This window comes from Equus asinus, chromosome 7 (genome assembly GCF_041296235.1).
Source record: "Equus asinus isolate D_3611 breed Donkey chromosome 7, EquAss-T2T_v2, whole genome shotgun sequence".
NCBI classification, from domain to species: Eukaryota; Metazoa; Chordata; class Mammalia; order Perissodactyla; family Equidae; genus Equus; species Equus asinus.
The window spans coordinates 5115637-5143578 of record NC_091796.1 but is presented as its reverse complement, the minus strand read 5'-3'; the positions used below and the strand labels follow the sequence as shown (position 1 = coordinate 5143578).

Below are 27942 nucleotides of genomic sequence, written 5' to 3'. Positions count from 1 at the left end.
CTTTCATTTGTGGAGGAAACTATGAAACTTTGTGCCCCTAGGGGGACTAGCTCCCCATGATGGGAGTTCTTGGGTTGTGAGGAAAATAGTTGTCTAGGTCACACATTTTCCTTTTTAAATATACCAAATGTAATTATGTTTTATAAAGAAAAGAAGAAGAAAGGTTAGTGGAGATAGACACACACTCTTTTTTCATTCTTCTTCCAATCGTAAAGTCTCAAAGTGAGAGCCTATGTTGCGTGACATTCCACAGCAAATCCTCAGGTCCTTTTCAATGAACTTGGATGAAATAACTAATTACTATTAAGGCCAAGGGGATTTGTATATTTCCAATTAGCTTACATTCTCTGACTAGGTGATGACCCTACTATCTGTACATAAGAAATCATGCTTTGAGATTTCAGAGCAAGATTCGTACCTGGAAAAATAGAAAGCACTGTTAAAATGATTACTTGTAAAACTACCTCTGTTCTTAACCCACTCAACTTGGCAGAGGTGTCTGTGCTTTTTTGAAAATTCTTCCCCCATTTTTAAAGGAAAACTTTACGGACGAGGAGCAACAGACAACAAAGGCCCCGTTTTAGCGTGGATTAATGCTGTGAGCGCATTCAGAGCCATGGAAGAGGTGGGTGACCAGCTGCGTTTGGGAGAGAGGATGGTGATGATGATGATGGCGACATGATGAGGATGAGGGTGATGAGGATGAGGAGGATGATAAAGGCAGTGTGCTTTGAGCTACTCACTGTGCTCTGCGCTTTAAACTGCATGTGTCCTTTCCTCTTCCTACAATCCTTGGAGGTGTGTATTACAATCACACCCACTTTACAGATGAAGAGAGTGAGGCTGGGGAAGGTTAGGGAGCTTGTGCAAAGCCACCCAGCTGGTCTGAGCCTGCACTGTTGACCACAATGGAAAAGGAAACACAACAAAAAACATGGTGAGCTAAATTACTATCTGCTGGGACTTGTCTTTTTTCTCCTTATCTTATCTTCTCTTTTTTTACCTTTATCTTACCTTAGCTTGTCTTTTTTTTTATCTTCTCCTCTTTCTTATCACAAAGTATAGTTTTATTAATAGAAACAGGCATACACTTTAAAAAAATATTGCTACTTTGCAAATTATCAACATAGAAATCTCTGGTTATGTGACATTCTGTCTGAATCCTTAAATCTCCTTCCATTCTTGTGGAAAGTAGTTTCAAGAGAAGTCCAGATAAGGGTTCTGGAAGAAAGGTGGGGCTGCAGCTCTGAGCAGGAGGGCTCCTCTTCAGGCCACCAGAGGCCAGGACTGGTGGACCAGGTATGCATCTTTGACTGTCTGGTGTGATGCTCTCACAGGATGGTTTCGTCTCACACCATTCTTTTCTCTTCTACTAGTCAATGTGCTTAGACTCCAAACAGAGGATTCAATCTAGCTGTGTGGCTACAGGCAGGAGAATTGATCTCTCTCGGCCTCAGATTCTGTTCTGTAAAAATGAGGGTGTTAATTTGGGTGGCCGGCTTTCTGACACTGGTTTTATTTGATGATGTACTTCCATTTTACGCAGAAATGGCCCATCTCGTTAGTGAACTTGAGATGGGGAGAGCCTGGCTGTTGGCTCCTAGCCCCTGTTCTTACTTCCAGCTCTGGGGAAGTTGGAAAACTCCCACACTGTGGCTGGGCCAGCTCCGAGTTCAGGGAAACTTCCGAGGAGAGGAGGCAGCTCCCGGGCTGGAGATGGTGGGAGGAGTCATTGGAAATGGCCAAGGAAATGGGAGAGGGAAGAGGAAGAAGGAGAGGCACAATCATTACACCCTGACTCCCAAAGCACTTCCCAAGCAAAGCCAACCCGTTAGCCTCTCCTGCATGTTAAGTTCAGGAAACATGCTCAGAGGACCTACTGTGCGCCAGGTACTACGAGAGGTCATGGGGCTGGAGGCACAGGTCTCTGTGGTCCCGGCCTTGAGGACTCTCCTCTTGTTCCCCTGCTCACCCTGGACCTGTTTCACAGCCCTGGGGTCTCCTGAAGCACACTGAGAGGGCCTCAGCTTTCTAGAAAGTTCCTCAGGGCCCTTTGAGCCAAAGTCTCTCTTCTACTCAGACCCAACCTTTGAGGTGTCCATTGTTGAATGTTCCTTGCCGTGCAGTTTGTAATGGGAAGTCTGACATCTGCAACTTTTAGGTCATAGGATTGACATTTTACACAAACTTCCAGAAGCAGCTAATATAAACATTGTCCAATGTGGTATTTTAATAACAAGGAGGCTCGTGTTGGCTTTGTGGGTGCTGGGACATGCACAGGAATTAGACAGGGCCAGTTCTAGGCTGGGATCCACAAAGGATTAGCTGTGTGACTTGGGGTGCAGACAGATTTTGTGGGCTTGCTCTGCCACCTTTCCTTCATCTTGCTCGCATGGCTTAATTGAATTAAGCATTTTTGAACACTGGAAATTTAAGAAGGAAATGGGTCCCCTTTGTTCGGTTCAAGGACACCATCACAGAGCAAGCCCTTTGCCCACTGTCCCGGCTGCTGGCCCCAGCAGAGGCTCTGGGAGCAGCACACCTCTTCCAGGATGGAGGAGGTTCAAGGTTGGGGTTCGGCTGTGCCCGTCTCCACCTTGCCCATTCTGGTGAGGACTAGGGGAGTAGGCATCAATCTCTGGGTGCTGTCTCCACAGGATAAACACAACACCGGGTAGAGCAGCCCAGCTCACGCCCAGAGCGTAGTTCCATCCCTGAGGGTGCCTCTCCCAAACCCTGGCCCTCAGAGACGGTCCTGGCTGCAGTCTGTTCTCCTGGAGGCGATTTCCTCAGAGGCCGGGGGCTGCTCTTTCATCCGTTTGTTTGCTCCTGAGACATAAGCAGAAGAGATGAGATTTAACTGTGCTCACTCAACTGCTTTATCTTATCGAGAAAGACAGGCTCAATAAATCAGAGCATTTTCCGGCTGGGTCTGTTGACCACTCCAAAGTCCTCTTCTCATTGCTGATGCTCGCTCTAAATAAGCCCTGAGCACTGAATGTGGCCTTGGTTTTTCTCTCTCTCTTTCTTTGATTCTCTCTCTCCACTTTCTTTCTTTCTCTCCTTCCTTCTTTCCCTCCCTCTCTCTCTCCCTCCCTTTTCTCTCTTTTTCCTTGTTTCTATGGGGAGAAAAAGAGATGTTTAAAAGGAAGTTCCTACATAAAGGCCAAAATCTGCTTTGCTTTTTTCAATTTTCACCTCTGAAACTTACATAATCACGTACAAAACCTAAGAAATATTTTCTGCCCTTGGACAAGTCGGTTAATCTCTGAGCCTCATGTTCCACATCTGTGAGCTAGGAATGATGAAGCTTCTGGGCTTCCATGAAGCAACAGATGTGAAGGTGCTCCAGCGTCCGCGCGAGCCAGGCCACCACGACCGCTGGCTTCTTCCTTCCTGTGCCTCCTGCCCTTCCATCCTGTCTTTCTGTCTCCATTACAGAGCACTTCATGTACATCACCCCACTGGATTACTTTAGCCCGAGGCAGAGCAATGTTAATAACCATATTGCACGGATAGAGACGTGAGCTGCTGAAAGGTTAAATGACTTGTCCCAGGTCCCTTGGGCATCAAGGAACAGGGCAGAGACCAAAACCCAGGCCTGGCTACTGGCCCATCCTCCTCCTCCTCCACTTAATAGCTATTGACTTGTATTTTATTAATCACATTTTGCCAGAAAATTCTTAGCTTTCCAATTACTTCTCAGCAATTGTTTTCTAGTTAAATGTTAATAAGTGTTTTCAAATATCAGGGTTTTCAGAACTTTAGCTTAACTTCCTAAGACACATAGAAATGTATGCAAGGGATACACTTCAACAAATCATTATCCCCAAATGCCCTTAACCAGCTGAATGACCGAAGGTCACTTGTTTTTCATAGATAATCCTCCACTCATCCTGCCTTTGTTAATCTTTGGCGAGTCAGTCCCACTCAGTAGAACTAATTAGCATGTTTGTGCTGTCGTTGGTCTGCACAGAATCACTTTTAGAGCCTCCTGCTATGTCTTATGCTCCAGGGAAAGACTCTGACCTCTCTTCTTCATGTGGCTCTCAAAGATATGAAGTTATAAATTATAAAGATACAAAAAGATCAAAACCAAATGGGGGAAAAAGCACATTGTAAAAATTTTAAAGGAGCTATTCCGTGCTCTGATATTAACTAGAGAAAAACTCTAGTTCCATTTTGCTACAAGATCAAAGCCTTTGAATGAGTCAAAAGGCAGATTGAACCCACAGCTGAAAAATAACAGATACTTGAAATAAAAATTATCCTGAGGCTTAAACATTAGACAGTCTTTCAAAGGCAAGAGTTCTCATTTATCATGCTCAGAATTATGAGGACAGAAGAGAGATTTGTAATTGAGTAACCTTTCTGGAAAAATCCCTTTCTGGGAGAAGGAGGAAAGCGAGTCTGTCTGGGCTGGCCCAGCACAGCTCTGCAGTGTGGCTGGTGCTTTCCTTTAGGAATTCCTTCCCCAAATTCTTTATCATCAACATCAAATTGATGGGTCATGCGAGAGTGTACACACTGGGCATTATCTTGAATTCTCTGTCCCAATCTTAGTTAAAATTCCTGTGTTGTAAACAGAACTATTGGGGATGTAAACAACCCATACACTGAATGTATATAATAACAGAATGTATTTATGTTACATCCAAACTAATCCTGGGCCTTAAAAGGTGAAGGGGCAAGTTGTGCAGTTTTTTGACAGAATGGTTTGTCCCATTGTTAATTTGTTAATTCAGGATCTCCCCGTGAATATCAAATTCATCATTGAAGGGACGGAAGAAGCAGGTTCTGTCACTCTGGAGGAGCTTGTCAGAAGAGAAAAGGACCGGTTCTTCTCCAGTGTAGACTACGTGGTAATTTCAGATAATCTGTGGATCAGCCAGAGGAAGCCAGCGCTCACCTATGGAACACGAGGGAACAGCTACTTCACTGTGGAGGTATTTGCAAACGACGGTGGCGCACAGGGAGGAATCCATTCAGGGACCTTGGTGGGGAAGAGAGAAGGCTCTTGTGAGAGCAGAGTTGGGACCCTGACCTGGATGTGCGGCCCGGGGGATCACGGAGGTCTTGGGACTGGGGCGATCGTGAAGACTCCCAAGCTGAGGGTGGATGTGCTTTGCAGTTTTCTGGAGAAAGGATTCAGAGGGGTTTGTGACTCACAGACCAAAAGGTTTAGGAACTACGGTTGTGGGATTTGGAGGCAGGAGCAGCAGCCCCGGGAGCTAAGCTAAGGATGCCACCTAAGCAGGTGATGGGGATGCTGTGACAGGAATATTACCTGCTCCGCGGTGCCTGCCTGCCGCATCTTGGATGGAAAGAGAAGCTTTGCTGGCCTTGCCGAGGCCTGCGTCTGTACTCTGACTCACACGATGGACAGGCTTGTGAAGGCACCTCAACCTCTGAGCCTCAGTTTCCCTACCTATAAAGTGGGCACAATAACCATCCCCCCCAGGTTTGTTGTGACCACTAGGTGCAACATCCAGTTCACATTTGACACCTAGTCTGTTTCCTTCTCCTTTTCTATGAATACAGACAGCCTGTGATGGAGCATACCGTTTAGAATCAGAAAGTCCCTCCCTGGCAACCATGAGTTATTTTAGCCACTTTAGTCTGTCTTCACGTATAGCAATGTGTGTGCTAATGATACGTACCTGATCCAACCCCGGCTGTCATGAGAAGGAGGTGGTATAGCGAAGATGACACACTCATGCATTCTTGTGGATTTGAGAATGAGTGCGTGCTTCCTATTCGCTAGACATGCTGATGCTGAGTGCCAGAGGATACAGGACTGAATAAAACAGCACCTGCCCTCAAGGAGTTTACTGCCAGGAGATACAGATACTTCAAGAGATGATGTGGGAGTGGAAGGGAAGAGGAAGCCGCATGGTCCTTGTAGAAATCTCGCTCAAGAAACTTGGCTGTGAAAAGAAGGAGCGAGCTGGGATAGCAGCTCAAGGGAGCATAGACTCAGAGAGCCTTTAAGAGACAGTAGAAAACCTCCTGGGGAGAGGGGGCATTCGTGAGAACAGAGGCCCTGAGGAGGTCGGAGGGGTGAGAGCTGAGCCAGGTGAGGGAGTTCCCCTCTTGTGCAAGGGTATCAGGTGGTTGCAGCTGCAAGATGGAGTTAGAGAGGTGAAAGTTGTGGAACATCTCCCCTGTTATTGGCCTCTATTTTTTCTCTTGAGAAGGAAGGAAGCTAATCTGCGGAGAAGTGATTGCTTGAAGTGGTCTCTCTGCTTACCAGGTGGTATCCCTAATGGTCTCTCTGGGGATCAGAGAATAGACTGGAGCATGAAGATGTGTCAGCAGGATGAGGGGTATAGAGTCATGTGTCTGTGCTGTTGGGTAATTTTTGCAGCTGTACTCAGTGGCCATGGACGGAGAAGGTCCAAGTGGTAGGATCCATCCAGGGTTGAGGTAATTCCAGGTGGTGTGATGGAGGAAGCAGGGAAAAGCAAATCATGACATTGAGGACAGAAAGGTTGAAGTGATGAACAGTGGCATTTAGTTTGAATGGGGGAAAAAAGAAAGACAGGAGGATGACAGGTGGGGAAGTCTTGGAGGGATCAAGGGATTGGACATTTTGCTGAGACCAACAGCAGGCAGAGTGCAGGCAAGTGACAAGGGAGCTGGGAGGAGAGAAGTTGTGACCAGAAGTTGGAATAAGGGTTTAAGATTTTGGAGGTGGGGCTCTGCAAACTGTGAAGTGCTTGGTTAGTATTACTGCCTAATGAAATAAAGTGACTACATGAAAGATTCCCCTGGCGGGACTTTAAAGCTAGATGGGAGCAGAGCAGGAATGACAACAGGGAATGAGCCAAAGAGACAATTTAAAAATAACTCATTAGGAATTGGTAATGGATTGGATACGATGTGCATAGAAGAAATCAAATATCACCTTAAGGTGATAGGTTTACAGGACTGCGGTCTGTCCTCGTTTTGGAATTGGGGAAGCTGGTAGAGAGTAAATTGTAGAAGATGTGAAGTTCGCTTCTAGACCTACCACATTTCAAAAACTGGGAGCACACCAAAGTGTCTTGCACCATAAGCAACCAAAATTTTAGGTCTACTGGGTGGGTAAAAGGTCATATCTACAGAGATGGACATTTAAGAGTACGGAATTAGTAAATGAAGACATGTGAGTTCTCGAAGCTCTGTACATAGAGAAAGAATGATCCAAGGATTAAGCTGCAGGAATGGGAGACAGAAAAGAAGTTATTAGAGGAGACATAAATAGAATTGTCCTGCAGGCAAGAAGAGAAAAAAGGGGAGAAGGTTTCTCAGAAACCACAGGAAGAGAATTTTTCTGGAAGAAGGTGTGAGCAACAGATGGGGTGAAAACAAGAGGAAGCTTACTCTATAAACATCAATAATCTGGCCAAGGAGGGCTGGTGATCTTGGAGAAGACCGTGTTAGTGGAATAGTTGGGGGCTGAAGTCAGTTTCAGGGGATTCAGTGGGAAGTGAAGACATGGGAGGGGTAGATGCTCCAAGTCGTGTGACAGAAATACAAGAAGTGACGACATCAGGTCACCCACCTGAGTCCTGAGGGACACCACGTGAAAGCTATCGCTCAAGCAACCACTTGGTAAGCAGCTGTCTTCTCTTTTACCTTTCTCACAGGTGAAATGCAGAGATCAAGATTTTCATTCAGGAACCTTTGGTGGTATCCTTAATGAACCAATGGCTGATTTGATTGCTCTTCTCGGTAATGTCGTATTTCATTTCACTTTTTAAGCACCAAGGAATCTACAAAATACAGTTCTGTTTGACTCAGTGTCTCTCCTCCCTTGGTTTCTGAACCAGCTCTGAATAAGTATGGAGTAGAAGAAAAACGGAGTTCTTAACTTTACCGCCTTTGGCTAGATGTTCCTCAGGCTCGTTAAGCCCACGTTATTTCTTCTCATGGACTGAAACTCTCCCTCAACTCGCCTCCTTTTCTTTTAGTGGACCTTGCGACACTTCCAGCCACACTCAAGAACCATAGCATAGAGACCCTTCTGCAGAAGCATCCAGAGATGGTGCCAAAGAATATCAACGGCACATGGCTTCGTTTTTGCAGGTTGCTGTGGCCCCAAGTGGCCCAGAGCCTCCAGTGAGTTCGCTTCTTGCCCCCTGCTCCTGGCTTCCTGTAGAGTGCCTGGTGTGTACAGGCAGCAGTTACGTGTGTGTGTGAGTGTGTGAGAGTGTGTGTTTCCAGAGAGCCAAGTGCCCGCCTTGATTCACCCTGTCGCTCTCGCCTAGGTCAGGACTGCCCAGCACCCAGGGGGCTCCTGGGATTGAAGGAAGCTTCATTTTCAGCGCCTCACCTGCAGGAGGCCCTTCCGCAGTCCTGGCAGGGACAGTGAACTTTTGTATTCATAATTTTGGTGTTCTTTTTTAAAAAGAGCTTCTCAGGTTACATGAGCTTCAGACTCCACAACACTTGGCTCTGTCTCACCTGGCACAAAGGGCACTTTTATGCAAATTTTATAGTGTGCCTCTTTTGGGCAAACTGCCCATAAGCATGCCCTCTATGGGATCAATCAGTAAAAGTCGCCACTTTTTCCTTGTTCACACAGCTCCAACCTCAGCCCCACCCGCTTGCATCCCTCTGGTCTCGGCAGGGACTTGGCAGTCTAGGACAGCCTGCAGGGCCAACTTGGTGGGAGGTCTCCTGAGGGTCTTCTGCATCATCTTTAGATGTAGAGCTTCCTGCTCCTTCATTCCCCAAATTAAATAATGAAATTTTATCTATCTAGCTATTATCTATCCATCTTTATTATCAATCATCTACCTATCATCTGTCATCTCTCTACCTATCATCTATCATCTAACTATTCTATCTATGATCTATTTTATCTATCTATCATCTACTATTCTATTTTTTATTTTTAAAGATTGGCACCTGAGCTAACAACTCTTGCCAATCTTCCTCTTTTTTTTTCTTCCCAAAGCCCCCCAGTACATAGTTGTATATTCTACTTGTGAGCGCCTCTGGTTGTGCTGTGTGGGACGCCGCCTCAGCGTGACCCTGGTGAGTGGTGCCATGTCTGCACACGGGATGCAAACCTGCAAAACCCTGGGCCACCAATGCAGAGTGCATGGACTTCACCACTCGTCCATGGGGCCGGCCCCTGCTATTCTATCTATTGATCTTTCATCTATCTATTGATCTCTCTCTCTATCTATCTACCTATCATCTACCCATTCTCTCTATCCATCTATCATATTCTATTCTTCTACAGCCTTCTAGTTTTCCTAGAATATAACTCTTGGACTATATTTTCCTTGCTTGACACTTTCAGACAGAATACAACAAGCCCTTTTCCTTTAAATTGTTTCCAGAAGAATTCAGATAGCTTGCAACTTAATATTTTTTTGGGGGAAAAAAGGTTAATTCTCCATTCTACCAGAACTAATTTTGTCCTTCCTAGGAATGGCATCATCAAATCTTTATAGCGCATTTTGATTTCCCCCAAGCATGCCTGCTCCATAACATCCTTTTAGATTGTATGGTTTCACCCAGGCACAGAATTCCATTTAGCCCCACAAATGCATATTACTCCACTAGGAAAAGTCAGACCAGGATCGTGAACATAACAAAAAGCATGTGGCTTCTCTTTCTTTAATTTTTGAAACAAATCAAATAAGCAATCCATAACAAAGTGATTCTGGATTGTGCCCTCTGTGTGGTTTTAATGTGGTTTGTCCAAATACGTAAGGACAGAAGCTGGAGCTTTAGCACTGATCAGATGGCGAGCAGGAATTTTGCTTGCTGCCATGCAGGGCTGTTGTGGAGAAATCCCGATAGCATCTTGACTCCCACGCCCCACCTCAGCCACTACAGATTAGGATGTCATGTCGTGGGAGAGCCGGTTCTGTCCTGTCCTCACCCTGCAGGCTGGCAGGTGCCCTACACATCAGTCAGGAAACTGGAAACCCAGATGGCAGCCCTCCCACTGCTGTGTGACCATGTGCAAATCTTCTAACCTCTCTGTCCTTCAAGTTCCTCATCTGTATGGTCCTGATAACCACCATGATTACTAATAGGTCTCAGATGTTTGTTGAGTGCCAACTATGTAAAAGGCATGAGAATCTCCACTAGGCAGTACAAAGAGGGAGTACAAAGGGAAATCAATAAGTTCCCTGGCTTCAAAGATACTTCAGTGCAGTGTGCCGGGGAGGCAGGAGGTGGGAGGTGGAGGTCCTCATGTTCACACAGAAAGCTCTCACCTCTGTGCTTTCCTCTTGGCAGACATTTCCCCACTCCCTGCACTCTCCTAAAAGCCACAAAGTAGAAAAGATCACTGGGTCGAGGGCGTTTGTATAAGCACCAAATATCCGACATTATTAAAATGTTAAAATTCCAAGAAGACTCCCGGAGATGGACGATTCCGTTTCCTGTGGACAGTTCTCAGAAGCGGCCCCCTCTGCCTCCCATGCATGCCCCAAGCCTGGGATCCTGGCCGAGGCAGCCGTGGCTGTAGAAACTACTTCACATTCACAGGATCGTGGTTTCAAGTGGAAAATGAGAAGGGGGAGGTGGAGTCTTAAGCATCCTGTTTTCATACAAATGCACTCGATATTGAAGCATTAGGGCAAAGAAACACCAAAATAGGAAATGTGGAGCAGAATTATCTGCATGGCACACATGGCGGCGTTTTCCCATCGCTACTCCTGGATGGAGGTTCCGTCAGGGCAGTGTGCTGAGCAGCCCCTGGAGCTCTCTCTAATCAAACTTCTCTGCAAGTGAATGTAAAGGGAAGGAAAAGGAGGGCATTACGCGTCTCTCCTGTCAGGATGTGTGTCTGCTGGCACAGCCTGAGCCAGCAGCTGGGACAGCTGCTTTGTGTCCTGAGAAAACAGGGTCCGAGGTTGAAACCTACACCGAGGACCGGGCTGGGCAGTTCTACAGGAGATGTGCAGTGACATGTGGAGAGCCCGCGCTGCTCAAATCACAGCCTAATTTGCTAATGACATCTGAATCCCCCCAACACACAAACACGCACACTGTGGTAATGTCTGGTAACACCAGATAAAATGACAGGAAAAATGTCACAGCTCAGTGTCATAAGATGGACACTGAGCATCCTGGCTACTAGAGTATTTCAGCTCTTCGTTGTTGTCAAACTGGATGTTTCAGACATGCATCTCTCTTCTCACCACTGAGACTGGGCCTGTCGCATCCTACTCAACCTCTGAGGCCCCACTGTGACGCTGTCGTCTTCCCTGACGCTTCCTCCTTGGCTGGTTCACTGCGTGCTCTCTGTGCTCCTGATGGTTTGCCCCTCTTTACAGCTCTTTGCACGTGGACCCACAGTTATTTCTTTACCCTGCATCTTTCTGGCTGGTTTGTGAGCAGGGTCTGTCTCTTATTCATCTTTGCAGCTCTGTTCTTGCACACAAGAATGCCAGCAGAAGTTGAGGGACATACACTAAAGGGAAGACTTAGTGATTGTATTATTGGCGGTACTTTGATGTTTTGTTTTGATTTTGGTGAGGGTGCTAGTCAGTGCCAGTCCCAATCACTCAGAGCTCAGCTTATTATTTTGACTTGAATTTTACTAATGGGTTTGTGTCATTTACTCAACATACAATATGCTTGATTGGGCTAAATGAGGAGAATTCCATAACTCAGGACCTGCAGGGAGGCTGATGCATGCACAGCAATCTGCAGTACTGTCCCCAAAGTGGGGTTACACAAGTCTGGGCAAAGTCCTCGGAGGACCAGGAGAGGGGGCCCAAGGAGGATGTGGTTGAAAACCAGAACAGTGAAGAGTTGCTTCACATTTTGCTGCCTTGACACCCTCAGACCTCAGGGCTTTGCTGTCTATGATCATTCTCAGAGTGCTGGGAAGCCCGTTATGTATCGCACTACTGCCGTCCCCAGTACTGTAGATTTTGGTAGAGTGTTTACCTTGGCTTTAATTGTGTCTCTACAGAGCCAGCCACCTGGTGGTCTGCTCATGTTGGGTCACACTTGATATTTAGCCTTTTGTGGTCAGAGACAGTGCTGTCCTGTGTATTCATTCCTCTGGGGCCTAGAACACAGCAGGTGTCCAATAACTAGGTGGAATGCATCCATCCTCTTAGAGCCTTCAACTCTGTGCTTTGTAATTATCGACTTTAACAGAAAGATTTGAAAATACAGTGCTTCACAGTAATTTTCTGATATTGTCAAGAAAGACTGTCACATCAAGAATATGAAGCATATCTTTATGAAGTGTCTTTACTTGAATGGGCATTAAGTTGGCTGCCCTGGAGACATTTTCCTGTCATTTCTGTTAGTCTACTTGCTAGTTGCATTGTATCTTTGATAAGTACTTTCTCAAGATAGTGAGCAGTGTTTGCTAAATCTTGACTTCTGTTTCTTTTATAGATAGTCACTGATGATTTTCCCCCATTCCTATTGGTCCAAAACTCTTTCATAAAGAACAGATTTGAGTATCTTCTTATTCACTGTGGAGGCTTTTGTGGTTAGGATGTATATCTCATAGACTAGACCTCAGGGATATTATGCTTTTGATTAAAGATGAGTATTTATTATATTACTATGGTGTGTGTAGGAGGAGAGAAATTGAGAAGGAATGATGATTTTCAGTTTCTCAGGTATGTATATATATATAAACATATATGTTGAAAATTTTTTGGGCCGGCCCGGTGGCGCAGCGGTTAAGTTTGCACGTCCTGCTTCTCGGTAGCCCGGGGTTCGCTGGTTTGGATTCCAGGTGCAGACATGGCACCGCTTGGCAAAAGCCATGCTGTGGTAGGCATCCCACGTATAAAGTAGAGGAAGATAGGCATGGATATTAGCTCAGAGCCAGTCTTCCTCAGCAAAAAGAGGAGGATTGGGAGTAGTTAGCTCAGGGCTAATCTTCCTCAAAAAAACTTTTTTTGTAATGAACATGTGTTACTTTTTAACTCATGATAAGATAAAACTAAAAAAAAAAGAAGCTTGTTTATGATATAAAGGTGGAGTTGAGAATTGGGATATAATGCAGGTAAGTCATACCCAATGGAATTTACTGCAGAGTCGTGTGTTTTCATCCCTCCATTGACAAGGTGGACATTCACGCGGGTCCAACTCAGTCTGAGTTTGCTGGGTGACCAGCTCTTTCTTCTGACCATCATCTCTGGGATGTGAGTTGCTGCCAGTGGCTCTGCTGTGGGGACCAGGGCCGGTCACAAGGTCTGCTGCAAGCCCAGGAGAGTCCCCCATGATCCTGCTCCAGGGCCAGAACATCAGCACACTGGTGACTCCATGTGGCTTTGTTTCCTGTGTGTATCTTGTAGGTAGCCTTGTAGACTCATCGGGTCACATTCTGATCCCTGGAATCTATGACCACCTGGCTCCTCTTACTGAAGAGGAAAAAAAAATGTACGAAGCCATTGACCTGGACCTAGAAGAATACCGGAATAGCAGCCAGGTTAAGAAATTTCTGTTTGACACCAAGGTATGGTCACAAGTTGATGGATAATCTGAACGAAGAATGATGGTAACAAATATTTTCCCAAGGCTTAATTTACTGTGTCCTGTTTATCTGCACATCTTAGAACTGAAAGCAGATGTTAATTCCAAGGGGGACTTTCACTTTCAAGGCCACTTCCCTGTGGTCTAGATCAACCAGACCTTTATCTGGGGTCCCACTGGCACTGGATTTAGGCACCTAACCATGGAGCAATGGCTTATTTCACAGATGTGTTTTTCCAAATCAGTTTTCTGGACTCAATCCTAAGCCGGTCTTCAGCCGGTGAGCTGGGCTCCCTAACTGTTTAAAGATTGAGAATAGTCTGAGGTTATTCCAGCTCCATGACCCTAATTGTTCATTTTTCTAGACAAAACCAAGAGACTTAGGGGCTAATCTGTAGACTGCTACGTCACTGCTGCCTTGGTGTAATAAGTAGGCCCAAAGCCTAAAGCGTTACTGGCAAATTTAGATTTTTTCCTTTTCCCTTCTCCTCCTCCTCCTCCTCCTTTTTAAAACACTTGCCTGCTAGGGTGTTTGCTAGCTATGGCTGGTTCCTGGGGGAACAGCCAAGAGAGGGAGAAGCATGCAGAGGAGAGTGATAGAGTTTATTATCATGAAGTGTAGCTCTTCCTCAGACTAGCTCTACAGTGGCCATAGCAAGATTGAAAACTGGCTCAAACATCTGCGGAGTTCTTTGAAGCCTTCTGAAAAATAAAATGCATTTAGCACACAAATTATCATTGCAATGACTGGGATAGAAATTTATAACTGAACCCAAGTTTCTGAAAGGGCCCCTTTGCCATCTAGTAACTGCAAACTTCAGCGACGAGGGGCCCTCGCCAATGGGAGTGGCTTGGGCAGGCGAAGGCAGCAGAGATCTTGTGTCCTGAGGGGAAAGTCCACTTGTACTGTTTGTCCAGACATATCTAAGTGAGGTGATAATTAACTTGCCATTAACCGTGTCACAGATGTACAGAAATTGGTGATGCAAGCAATACAATTCAAATGAGTTTTAATTAAACATTCTTTCATATAATAAAATACTTTTATTTCAATTTAGGAGGAAATTCTAATGCACCTATGGAGGTACCCATCTCTTTCTATTCACGGGATTGAGGGCGCCTTTGAGGAGCCTGGAGCTAAAACAGTCATACCTGGCCGAGTTATAGGAAAATTTTCAATCCGTCTAGTCCCTCACATGAATATGTCCGTGGTGGAAACACAGGTAACAAACGTGCATTGTTCTTCTGTCCAGCAGCGCCATTCCTGAGAGCCGGATGCCACACAGTAGTGAGCAGCTCAGTTGTTAGCGTTGAAGTATCATTTTTTTTCCAATACAGAAGGGACTGGAACAAATGTCAAGAAACCAATAGGATTTTTGTTAAGTAAAAATCTCTTTTCTCAATTATATGCAATTACAGTCATCAGACCAATAACCATTTGGAGTTGGAGTGATGGGAAATTTTTAAAAATTAAATGGTGGATAAAAAGGCAAGATTGGTTTTACACACAGATGGAGAAGCTACTTGTCTACGGCTGGAGTGAGCCAGAAAATCTTTACCCCCAGCATTAGTTTGTCCATGATGTCTGAAATCAACCCCCTGAAAGCAGCCACCTTAATGAAAATGTTTGTGTCTGGAAGGAGGTGCGTGTCTAAAGTATCGACCTATCATCAGTGTACCTCAAGTTGAACAGAAGGTAGACTCTGAAGAAGGGAGCTCAAGGAATACCTCGGCGGCCTCTCTCCATCCACTGTCCACTTTTTTCGTCGTCTTAGCGCTAATTACATTCTCAAAGATCCTCCTTCCCCTCTGCGTCCCTCCGTTTTTTTCTTTCCATCTTTCCTCCCTCCTTCCCTTTCTGGATGGACTGTTGCTCCTCCTCACAGCACACACTTTACATGAGCGCAGGACGGTCTTCGTCTCGCTCACAGCTATGTCCCAGCACCTAAAACAGTTCCTGCCACGTAACAGGTGTGCCTTAAATGTTTGTTGAAGGGATGAATATTTCAGAGTATGGAGTTTTTCTCGGGTGGATTTCCATAGTGGCAATGGGAATGGAGCCCAGGGGAGAGAGAAAGATGCTGTCAATGAGCCTCCTTCACAGCTTAGTGTGCAATTGCTCCCACTTTTTGGAAATTTCCAAGTGTGTAATGTTCCCAAAATATTCATTAAGATACTAAGTCCAAAAAGAGGGATATTCAAACTGAGAAGTTCTACTTGTATTGTGTTTCATAATTACCTCAAACATTCATCATATTCATGTTACCCATAACATCATTCAAGGTTTCATAATTACCCAAATTCATAATAACCCAACATTAACAGTGAGACACTGTGGTCAGGGAGGGGTGGGGACAGGACCGGGATTGGAGGTTCTTGGGAGGGGTGGGAGTGAGAGCAAGTGTTTCTCACACTGGGTGAAGCTCTCGGTCCTGGAGACCCTGCTCACTCAGCGTCCTCCCTCTGGAAGAGCTAAGGGAAAATCAGAACACTTGAATGCGTCAGCTTGGGATTCCAATCAGTTTCTTGATACAAGGCTATGAGAGTAACTCAAAATTTTCTCTTACAACTGAAAATGTTACCTTTTAGGTAAAGCAGCATCTTGAATATATATTTTCCAAAAGAAACAGTTCCAACCAGATGGTTGTTTCTATGGCACTAGGACTACACCCATGGATCGCAAATGTTAAAGATAATCAGTATCTTGCAGCAAAAAGAGCCATCAAAACAGGTTAGACTGATGCTATTTTGATTGCTGGTTTACACTGGGAACAAGGGGTGGTACCCGGTGGGGCTGTAGATAAAGCACACACTTTTAAAACTTCAATGTGGACTCTCCTTTTATATGGGCTGCATTACTGATGGTAAACGGTGTGGTTCAGGGCTCTTTATACACCCTGTCTCATGAATCCTCCCAACAGCCTTCCCCAGGGTGCAGATTAAGGTGTGAAGAGATTAAATAATTTGCTGGAGGGCACTCAGCTAGAAGTAGCAAAGCCAGGTTCAAATTCACATTCTGGAGACCTGAATTTGGGGAAAAATGATGGACTTGGAAACCTCCCAACCCTCCTTCTGCAAAACTCATGGAAATATTGGCCGATACACAAAAACTTTTAAAAGCACAGCTGAACTTGCACGAAAGTAAAGGAAGTCCTCTGGGGTTAAAAATGAAGAAGCTAAGCTTTAGTGGAGCGAGCAAGCTGGCACTCGGCTGCCCTGCGGGACTTGCTCTTCCCGGTCACAGAGGTCTGGGTTTAATGGCCTCCAGACCTCCTTGGAGCACTAACTCTCTGTGTCTATGAGCACAAGGGACACGAACATCAAAAATTAGAGGACAAGTCCAACACTGAGAGCCGTACTTTACACAATCATCCCCCCTGCCCCCAATTGTAGCAGTATTTTACCGGTAAAATTTGGGGGTGAAGAAAAGAGGAAGAAGAGTTAGGAAGTTAAATGGAATGCCAGCTGAAGAGAGATGTGTGATTGAAATGTCAAGTTCAACGGTAAAGACATGAAATACAGGAAAATGCAGGAATGCATAAGGCACCTTTTTGTCTATTTGTGTGCTAAACCAGTTCTGCTAAGAAAGCAGTCATGTGCCACATAACGAGTTTTTTGTTAACAATGGACTGCATGTACGACAGCGGTCCCATAAGATTAGTACCATATAACCTAGGCGTGTGGTAGGCCATACCACCTAGGTTTGTGTGAGTACACAACAATTAAACCACCTAACAATTAAATCACCTAACGATGCATTTGTCAGAATGTATCCTGTCGTTAAGCAATGCACGAGTGGACATTATCTTTATTCACATTCACACCTTGCTCTGTGGATACAGAAGACATGGCATGTTCTCTTTTGTGTCTTCATTTTATTTTTCATTCCCACTCCATCTCTGGCACCTTTACCTATAGCCTAGGTTTCAACTCCTCTCTTTCTAGACCCTAGGATACCCATTAAAACTGTTTCATGGGATACCTTGAAAGTTGAGTACAAACACTGCAACATTCAGGTGATAGTTGAGTACAGCGATTTATTCATATATTGGTTACAAAAGAAACACAAAACACCAAAGAAATGTGTTCCTAATATTTAATATTAGTGTTTCTAATATTTAATTCATGAAGCAACCATAAAAGTAGGTAGGTACATCTTCTTGTGGTACTCTGGCCAAAAACACATGACCTCTTCCAATCGTGAAAAAACGTCAGACAAACCCAAATTGAGGGACATTTTACAAAACAACTGATCAGTACTCTTCAGCAGGGTCAAGTTCAGGAAAGACAAGGGAAGACTGAGAAACAGTCACAGACAAGAGGAGACTAAGGAGCAACGACAAAATGCAGTGTGGGATTCTGCATTGGATCCTGGTACAGCAGAAGGGAAAGAGTGAAATTCAAATAAAGTCTGAGTCTAGCTAATAATATTATCCAATGTTAATTTCCTATTATTGATAACTGTACAATAGTTATATAAGATGTTAACATTAGGGAAAGCAGAGTAAGGAATACATGAGAACTCTATACTACTTTTGCAACTTTTCTGTAAGTTTAAAATTAGTTTAAAATATTATTTAAAAATATTTCTTAAAAGTAAATAATAGTAAATAAGGCAACCACAGTTTTCTTCTTGGCTGTATTGACTATTTTAGAATATAAATTGCATGATATCAAGACGCTTACTTATCCCAGGCACCAAATTTAATGGTGAAAAAAAAAAAAAAGAAAGAAAGATAAAGTAAACACGACATTTGAGGAGATCACTGGGGGTAGTCTTGTCATTAATTCATTCAGTGCCTTCTTTTCTTGTGTTTCAGTGTTTGGAACAGAGCCAGATATGATCCGGGATGGATCAACCATACCAATTGCCAATCTATTCCAGGATGTTATCCAAAAGAGTGTGATGATGCTCCCGCTGGGCGCTGTGGACGATGGAGAGCACGCGCAAAATGAGAAAATCAACAGGTTAGCGGGTTCCTGAGGGGGCTGATCTCTCAGTGTGCAAACCACAGGGTGTCCACATCAGTAACCTTCCGACATGCTGCATATTTTAGATTGAATTTATGTCATCAAATCTTCTTGTTTAAATTGTAGACTACTTTTCCTCCATTATTTGAATGGAAATAACAGTTTCTCTTTATTTCTTCTTTTGTTAGGTGGAACTACATAGAGGGATCCAAATTATTTGCTGCCTTTTTCCTAGAGATGGCTAAGCTGCATTAACAATGACGGGAACCTTCCAGCTTACATCTGAGCTGTTGACAGATCCCCTCTCTCACACCCCTGGACAGGAATAGAATCTAAATATCCAGAGAATTTCAGTCCAGTAAATAATATTTTCCCTCTTTAATATGTGTTTGGACATTTGGACCAGTAATAAAATATTTTAAAGGTACAGACACTGGAAATGGTTTAATGTCTCTGTTGCACACCTCTCTAAAGTCACAGCTACCTTCAACAACTTGATTTCCCCAAGTCTGGCCGCAGTAGTCCGTGGACTGGACTCATTCTGCCCTTCCAGCATAAGGATGGTTCTTTGGTTAGACTTCTCTTGCCATTTGATTGGTGGAATTGCTCTAGTTCGCTGTGTCCTGAGGTGCTCATGACACATAATCATTCATCCACTGACTGTCAGTACTTATGTCACTGTTGCTTTCACCACACATTCCTTTTATACTGTTAATAAAACATTGGTCTACCCCACCGACTACCATGATTTCCCTGTGGGTTCATTTTCAGATGAGTTATTGAAGCGTGATACATATTAACTTCTTGCCTCCCCTTCACTTTTTCCTTTCTTGAAAAGTTTTGAAACAGAAATGACCAATATTCACATTCTTATGGCATTTGGGATTCCTTGTGAGAAGATGAGTATATCTTTATTCTAAGCCTCTTTACCTTTGCTGTGAGTGGTGCCAGCCCACCGCCCCTCCTGATCCTGTTCTGTCTCACTACCCCATCGGTAGAGGCCACTCTCCCTCCGACACCTGCGCACATGTAAATTCACCACAGCAGAATCAGTCCTGATGGAATTTCTCTCACCCCGTTGGAATTTTACTCAGTGACTACATCTAAATTGTTCAAAGCTTTAAATAGCATCAATTTTAGACAGAGAACTGATCAACCCTGACATCAGTAACACATCCCAAATTTAAAGCCATCAGCTCAGGTTGCATTCATCAGTCATTTTAGTCGACCATCTTGTTTGGCTCGATTGGATGTGATGGTGTAAACAAATAAAAAAAAGCATGTAATTTTTCTACAGCTAAGTATAAGTAAACAAATCACTTCAATCTTTATGAATTCACTATTTAAATAGCATTAATGGAGAAGAATTTAAGGGTTTATTAAAAATGTTTCTCTTATGATTCCAAATAAAAACAAAGTGCAACATATTCCATCTCTTTGTGGGTTCTTGAAATGTCAGTTTTAAAGCTTGCTGCATCATGTCTAAAATGGCTGGATCATGGGGCCAGCTTACCCTGCCTCTTGTCACAGAAACGGGACCCACCTGTGGCATCAGCCTCGCTGAGGCATCCATAGGGAGCCACTTCTTCTCTGGTGCGGGACAACATCAAATCCTCTTGGTTAAATATTTGCAGGTGTTTGGTACTCTTTACTATTTAAGCACAGTCCATGCTCGCCAGATTTGGTTGAATCTTGTGAGGTTTTCAGATTCCATGGACCTACCTGATGTATTTGGCAGAGTTCCCAAGGACTAACTGTGCAGGAGGTTTATGACGCCAATTTGTATTTTAAAAAGGGTATTCATAGTAGTCAATTAACAAAAGTTGGTTGTAAAATATAACCATTTCTGAGCAATGGAACATCAGTTTTACCAAGTCACTAAATAATAAGATGTATTTGCTGATCTTCATTCCTGCTGAATCTCTGAGACCTGCAGTGTCTCGGTTAATTATTCAGCTGCCACGAGGTGAGGAGGGGAGGAGGACGAATGAGGTCATTGAATCTAGGAGATTCCAACCCTGGGATGCCTGAGTCCAGAGCCGTGGTTTTCTGCCTCCCCAGGTCATGATGGGTCTCCCCAGCTCTCATTGATGGGTCCCCATTTTCTACCCAAACACAAGCCATGTGGCTACCTGGGTCTTGCTGTGGTTTGGCAGCCAGATAGGAAGTATTTTCCATATAGATTACATTCAGAGGGACGACAGAAATCTTCCCAGTTATTAGCCATAAGACCAATTAACCAGTAATAAGAAGACAAAGAGGATGGGGATAGAGACATTTAAGTATTTGCTTTAAAAAATTTTATCAAAGAAGCATATGCACATGGATAAAAATGACCACCCAGTATACTTATTGGGAGTATATTGTGACATGATCAGGAGGGGACGTCATCGTATTGAAGGAGGGCAACATGTCAGGTTTGGACTGTCAATTAGATTTGGTAGATGCTCTTATGGAAGATAATGAGGACCAGGAATGTTCTTGGTTTTATGTTGTATTCATAAAAATAAACCTTGTGTGAGTGTGTGCTAGACAGTGCAAGAGCCCTGTGATGACACACATTCTCTGCACTTGCAGCTGGAGGAGGGCAGTGGGCCACAGACACACAGAGAACCTGGTCTGGGCTTCTTCTCGCTCCACATGTTCATTCCAGTGCATCCCTCCCTCAGCCTCTGTGTTAGCCAGACACCAGCCCAGCCCAGCCCAGTCCCCTCTTCTGAGAACTGGACCTTGATCCTCCTGCATATTTCATATCTGAAACTCGACTCGTCCAAAATGGAAACTTTCATACATCGTCTCGAACCTGTTTCACCCTGGTATTCCTTGCCTTGGTAAGTGGGCCACTGTAATCCTGAATCTTCTTTGACACTTCCCTCTCTTTCAAATTCAATTCGATATCAAAACCAGTTACTCCATTTCTCAAAAGCCACCACTTCTTCCATTTTCACCATCACCTCCCATAGCCTGTAAGCCATATCCTCTATAACTTTTGCTGAGTTATTGCGAAAGCCCCTACCTAATCTCTTTGCTTTCATGGCAGCCCTCTCCAATGTATGTGTCACATTGCAGACTGCACGTCCCTTTTCTCCTGCTTAAAATCCTACAGCGGCCATAGGGTCTTAGCATGAAGTCCAACATCGCAATAGGATCTACGAGTCTGGCCCACTCGGTTCTCTGCTTACTCCTCTAACCTCACTACATATGTCCCAACAATCCCATCCTTCTAAGCCTTCTGGTTTCTCAAATGAACTGAGATCTCACCTGCACCAGAGCCTTCTCTGATTCCCTCCCCAGCCCTGGAACACTACCTGTCCTCTTGGTCAAGCTAGTCCCCCCACAACGCCAGACTCCACGTTATTCTTCAGATCTCAGCTTAGTTGCACTTTTTCAGGAAAGACTTTTCTGATTCCTCCTGAGCGGGTTAGGTGTCCCTGTTCACCATCACAGTCTCCATAGTTCCACTGTAGCGTTTAAGAACATCTTTTAAGAAACTACCAGCTCCCCTTCTAGACTGTAAATCCCTGAGTGCAGAGACTGTGTCTGTTTTGTTTATTGTGCTGTCGCCAATGTTCCAGGCATGTTGTAGGTTTTCAGGGAACATTTATATGATAAACTAATGGAAACCTCAAGACTTGTTGGTCCGTCTACAGGATGCCACGCATTCCCATAATTTATGTACATCTACCTTAGTAGACTTACAGCTTCATAACATCAGATTCCATTTCCAACTAATCTCTGCACTTCATGGGCCCCGTGAAGTCCATTGCACACAGTAGGTGCTCAATATTGCTTACTAAAATCTTCCTTTTGACTCTGCGGCTGCATTTTTGGGGTGTCCTCTGCCAAGCCTGCTGTCTCCTGCCTGGACTTCCATATGCTCTTCGCCTCACATCATTCCTGGTTGAAATCATCTTGAGAGCAGCTAGTACTGGGAAAAAAGCACATAAAACAAGTCATGCTGAGGTGCCACTGACTGATAACAGCTCCTGGGGATCCTCCCAGGCAGCGCTTGTGACGTCACAGGGGTCATGCCTAAATTCAGAAGTCACAAACTGGAAGCCTAGGAGCCCCATGGGCTCCCTTCAGTCTGTTTCCTGCAGCCTTCACAATGTCCTAAGCACTTCTGAGATGGACGCCAGCATTTCAGAATTGGCAGACTTCACACAAAGGATTTCTCTTGAGCAATCACAAGGTTGGGTAACACTGACCTGCCATTCCTGGAGGGTGATGATCAGCTGAGCTGAGAGGCTGTGCTAAGCACAGTGCCTGGCCCATAATACGTGCTCAACAAACTTCTGAGAAGTGGAATAAGAAGGAAGCTTATGAAAGAAGAAGACAATGCTATTCTATCCGGCTTCTCACTTCTACTGACAGCTGCTATCACTTAAAAAACAAGTCCCCAAACAAACGCCATTTTATGATAGGGCCAAATGATCTTTAAATACTATACTATTTTAAAAATCTAGTTTTAAATGTATTCAATTTATCTAGCTATTATTTTTAACGTTATTTTTAAATTCAAGTTTGAATATTAATTGAACATGTAATAGCTAAAGAATTAAATAATGATTTGAGGTCTTGATTATACAAGATGAAGTAAAACATTTGTTCGTGTGATAATGTACCTACAGTTAGCTCTACTATGGTTGAGTTACCTATCTGTTATACCACTGTCTTTCGTGACAACCACCAGTACAACTTAAACCAGGGCCTCACACTTGCACACATTATTTCTGTTCTTTTACTGACCAACCCTGTGACATCTACATTCTAGTTTGTAGACCACTTGGCAAGTAAGAAAGGTAATCTTCCTCTTCACTATATTGAAAAAAATTTCCTCTTTAGGAAACAAGCACTGGGAGGCAGAGGCTAGGTTTGGTATATTCCATGCTTTGCTCAGCTATCCAAAGGCTCAATCAATCGATGAAGTACGGAGACAGAAACACAGGGGATTTTCTGAAGCAAAGTGATGTATTTTTTTCCCCAGCACAATGTGGAAGAGAATGGATGGTAGGTGTAATGACTATAATTTCTTAGCAGTCATGATAAGTAAATAAATGCTTCTGAACTTTTTTAGTTTGGGTAGATTGAAGAGAAAAAACTATCATTACATGGAAAAATTTTATTTAAAAACATTATTCTAGTGTAATTTCTTACTCAGAATGAAAAAAGATGTCAGAGAAATTATGCCTCTGACTATAATAGAAAGTATGAAGTTTTAAATCATCTCACCTCCCACACTGAAATTCATCAAAACAGCATTCCAAGAGAACTTAGATTTAAAATTTTAGTGTGGGTGGTTAAGTGTTCATAGCATATTCTCACTGTTATTGTAGGTAGGCATATGAATGTAATGGCAGAAAATGTTAATTTAAAGGAAATTAGAACTTTAAAGGGCACTGTTCAAGTAAATTAGTCATCAAAAATGGTTAGTCACTAAAAATGACCAGTGCTTCCTTTCAAATTTTAAATAATTATACTCAAATAAAGGAGGCTATTGAGACTTTATTTAAAACCCCACTGGAAGAACCAGAAGGCAGAGTTCAGGTCTACCACATCAGCACAAAGTCAGGGGACGGAGGTGCTGCAAAGGAGATGGAGTCACAGAGGGGAAGGACCCAGTCCTGCATACTCTGCCTAAACCTCTGGATAACCTCTGAACTGTGCATGTGTGAGGCAGAGTCAAGCCTCCCAGCCGAGGCCAAGGGAAGTGAATGAGATTTCACTTGCTACCATGACAAGAGAGACAAAGGACGGAGGATTAACAGAGCCAAAATAATGGCCTGTTAAAACAATAACAACAAACAACCTCTTCAGAGGAATCTCTGCAGTATATTGCTCATATGTCTAGGATACAACTCAAAATTACTAGACATCTAAGAAAGAGGAAAACATGACTCATAATCAAGAGAAAAGAGGAAATGAATGAAGATTAACCTTAAGATGATTCATATGCTGGAATCAGCAGACAAAATGTCAAAGCAGCTATTATAACTTTGCTCAAAGACATAAAGGAAAATATGCCTTTAATAAGTGAACAAATAGAAAATCTCATCAGAGAAATAGAAATTATAAGACAGAATCAAATAGAAATTTTAGAACTAAAAGATACAATATCTGAAATAAGAAAAAAATCACTAGCTGATTTTAACAGACAAATGGAGATGACAGAAGAATCAGGGAACAGAGAAGATAGATGAATAGAAATTATCTAATCTGAAGGTCTGAGAGAAAAGAAGAATGAAAGCAAAGCAGAAAAGGACAGAGCCTCAGTGCGTTGTGTATAATATCAAGAGCTGTAATATATATTTAATTGGAGTTCAAGAGAAAAAGAGAGAAAATGGAGAAGAAAAATATTTGGAGAAATAATGGCCGCAAATTTTCCAAACTTGGTGAAATACATAAATTAACAGATGTCAAAAGCTCAGAAAACCCCAAGCAGGATAAATATGAGGAAAATCATGCTTAAGCATATCACGATCAAACTGATGAAAGCCTAAAATAAAGAGAAAAATTTGAAAGTAGCCAGAGAAAAATGACAAATTACATATAGAGAAACAGGAAAGGGAGGAAAGATCTGAATGACCTCTGCTCATCAGAAACAAATGGAGGCCGGAAAACATGGAAAGATATCATCTTTAACAAACACCTCTTGTGGGCAGCAGATGGGGCTAAGATATTCTTTTTAATCCATTCTGGCAATCTCTTCACATTAAATGGAGTATTTAATCATTAATATTTAATGAAATTATTAATGTAGTTGGATTAAAGTCTTTTCACTTTACTATTTGTTTCCTATGCTTCATTGATAACTTTAACTATTGATAACCTATAACTCCTTTTGGAAATTCTTTAAATTATGTAAGAAAATAAAGGAGAACAAGATAAAAAATGAGTGAAAAAATAGGAATTGCTGTTAGTGCCATAGAATCAATTCCAACTTGTAGCGACCCTGTGTACAGCAGAGTGGAAACCTGCCTGCTCCTTTTGTGCCATCCTCTCACCTTCTACTGCTATATCAGACAACACTCCACTGCTATTCATAGGGTTCTCATGACCAACTGCTTGGAAGTGGCCAGCTAAATCCTTCTTCCTAGTCTTAGTCTGGAAGCTCCGCTGAAACCTGTCCACCATGGGTGACCCTGCTGGCATTTGAAATACTGATGGCATAGCTTTCAGCATGACAGCAACATGCAGCCGCCACAGTATGACAACTGACAGGTGGGTGGCGTACTTCCTTAACTAGGGAATGAACCTGGGCCACGGTAAACAATAAAGCAAATATGGTAAAATGTTGACAGCTACAGAATCCTTATCTGGAGAAGACACAGGAGTTCTTTGCACTTTTCTATCATTTTTTAAGTCTGAAATTATTTCAAAATAAAAAATTATAAAGCAAAAAGATGTCAGAAATTAAATGCTCTCTAAATTCTAGTTTAGCGTGAATGATTAGATTGTAAGAAGAAAATTAAATCTATTATTCTTGCATTTTTTTTATAATTGGGGAAAACTCTCCATCGCAAAGTCAAAACTGTTCTTGCATCTGTCGGATGTTTGGTGCAGGCTGGGTGGGAGGAGCAAAAGCGAAACTCAACAGTAGTTAATCTAAGGCAGAACTCCAGAGTTAGGGGATCAGAGGAGTGAGAGTATGCACTAGACAATATTATTCACTGCTCTTGGTCTTGGAAGAGAAGATTCTGGTTTGAGTTCCTGTCTAAAGAAACAACATAACACAGTGCAGTGGTTCCCAGCCTTTGCTGCACATTCGAATCACCTGTGGATCTTTAAGAAGTACTAATGCTTGGGTTCCTCTTCTCCTGCCCCCAACTTTCTAATTTAATTGCTACGGGGTGTGATGTTGGCAGTGGGATTTTGCAAGGTTCCTGAGGTGATTCTAATGTCCAGCAACTTGGAAACCACTGGTGTAGTGGTGCAAGCATGTTGAATGGGCTCCAGATCAAATCCAGACTCCAGATTTTGCCAGTTGAATAATTCTGGGCAAGACAGGTCATCTCTCTGAGCTCTAGTTTCCTTAGCTGTAATGAAATTAGAACATGTTTATTGCAGGGTTGTTGGCAGCAAAGTGACAATATGTGTAAAGCACTTAGCATAGTGTCTGACACATAGCAGATGCTCAACACGTGCTATATTTGTTTTTGTTATTTTAATATTCTAACATTTCTTCCATTTATAAATGAGAGAGAAATCTTCTACACATCATCATTTCTTAAAGAGGAATATTAGGAATCAACTTATTTGTGCCGCTGGGGTACATACGATGCAATTCCAAATTGGGATCTTCCTTGCTCTGCAGCTGAGGTCTGTTGCTAGGAAATGTCCAGTTACGGGAAGATGAGGCCTCCTGGCTGTGAGAACAGAGGTCATGATGCATCCTCAGTTAGTACTAGTACATCTTAAATCTCCACGGAGAAAGCTGGATGTCACATTGTCTCTGCACTTCCTTCTACCTCATCGACTGAATGTATTAAAATTAGGTACTCAAATTTATAAAGATGAAATCAATCATATTCTGTTGTAATAACTTACTTAAGCTATTGGCTTCCTACCCAGCATCCACTTTCCCCTTTCTTCCTAATTCTTATTTTGTTCATGTATCCACCCCTTTCCCACACAGCCAAGTGCTACAGGGAAAGCTCACACCTTACCACGATCCACGTAGGCCCCAGAGGTCTGAAAGATTAGGATGGGCACAGGAGCCAATGCTGGCTGTGAGTTTGAGAACGGTTTGCTGCTGGGGGCATTTGGGAAAACTTTCTTCTCTCTGAAGAGAAAACTCATAGGAAAACAAGCTCTCTTTTCTTCTTGGGACATTTTTTCTGTCCAGGTGTGATGCCTGGAATCACTTTACCCTGAAGTTGAATCTGACATTGAGAATCAAAGAGCAGAGAGATGAAAAAAGTCTAAGTCCTTGGTACCGAGATTCGGCTACTGAGTCAATCAATGAAGCCTCCTCTACCTCTGGACTCCACGTTTTGTGAGCCGAAAAACCTTTTTATTGATTAAGTCAGTGGTGGTTGTATTTCTATTATCTGCAGCTAAAAGCCTCCCGGTACAAATACTTTGTGCATGTGTGTCATCCTGCAACTATTTCACATTTCCTCATTTTCGAAGCAGTGATACATTTTTAATTTGTATAACTTTCTACAGTTTAAAAAGGTTTTCTCAAAAAATTGAAGTTATGATAGTTTACAACATTGTGAAATTACAGTTGCAGATTATTATTTGTCAGTCATCATATAGGTGCACCCCTTCACCCTTTGTGCCCACTCCCCACCCCCTTTTCCCCCTGGTAACCCTTAATCTGTTCTCTTCGTCCATGTGTTTATCTTCCACATGAGTGGACTCATCCAGACTTTGTCTTTCTCTCTCAGGCTTAATTTGCTTAACATAACACCCTCAAGGTCCATCCATGTTGCTGTGAATGGGACAATTTTGTCATTTTTTATGGCTGAGTAGGATTCCATTGTATATATATACACCGTATCTTCT

General features: G+C 43.2%; 1 protein-coding gene across 5 annotated transcripts in view; it reads left to right on the top strand.

The window, feature by feature from the left end:
- Nucleotides 1-19298, top strand: part of CNDP1 (carnosine dipeptidase 1) — a 30043-nt gene extending 10745 nt beyond the window's left edge. Inside the window, exons 5-13 of one of the 5 annotated variants that reach the window (XM_044774880.2) lie at nt 537-625; nt 4746-4946; nt 7632-7716; nt 7956-8048; nt 13284-13444; nt 14520-14684; nt 16051-16192; nt 18282-18429; nt 18621-19298. In XM_044774880.2, coding sequence (XP_044630815.2) covers nt 537-625; nt 4746-4946; nt 7632-7716; nt 7956-8048; nt 13284-13444; nt 14520-14684; nt 16051-16192; nt 18282-18429; nt 18621-18687 — 1151 coding nt within the window. In that variant the 3' untranslated portion in view covers nt 18688-19298. Of the gene's footprint in view, nt 1-536; nt 626-4745; nt 4947-7631; nt 7717-7955; nt 8049-13283; nt 13445-14519; nt 15433-16050; nt 16193-18281; nt 18430-18620 lie in introns of those variants that run through there. The other 4 variants (XM_070512854.1, XM_044774881.2, XR_006530773.2 and 1 more) reach the window with 4 other exon arrangements.
- The last annotated feature ends 8644 nt before the right edge of the window (nt 19299-27942 follow it).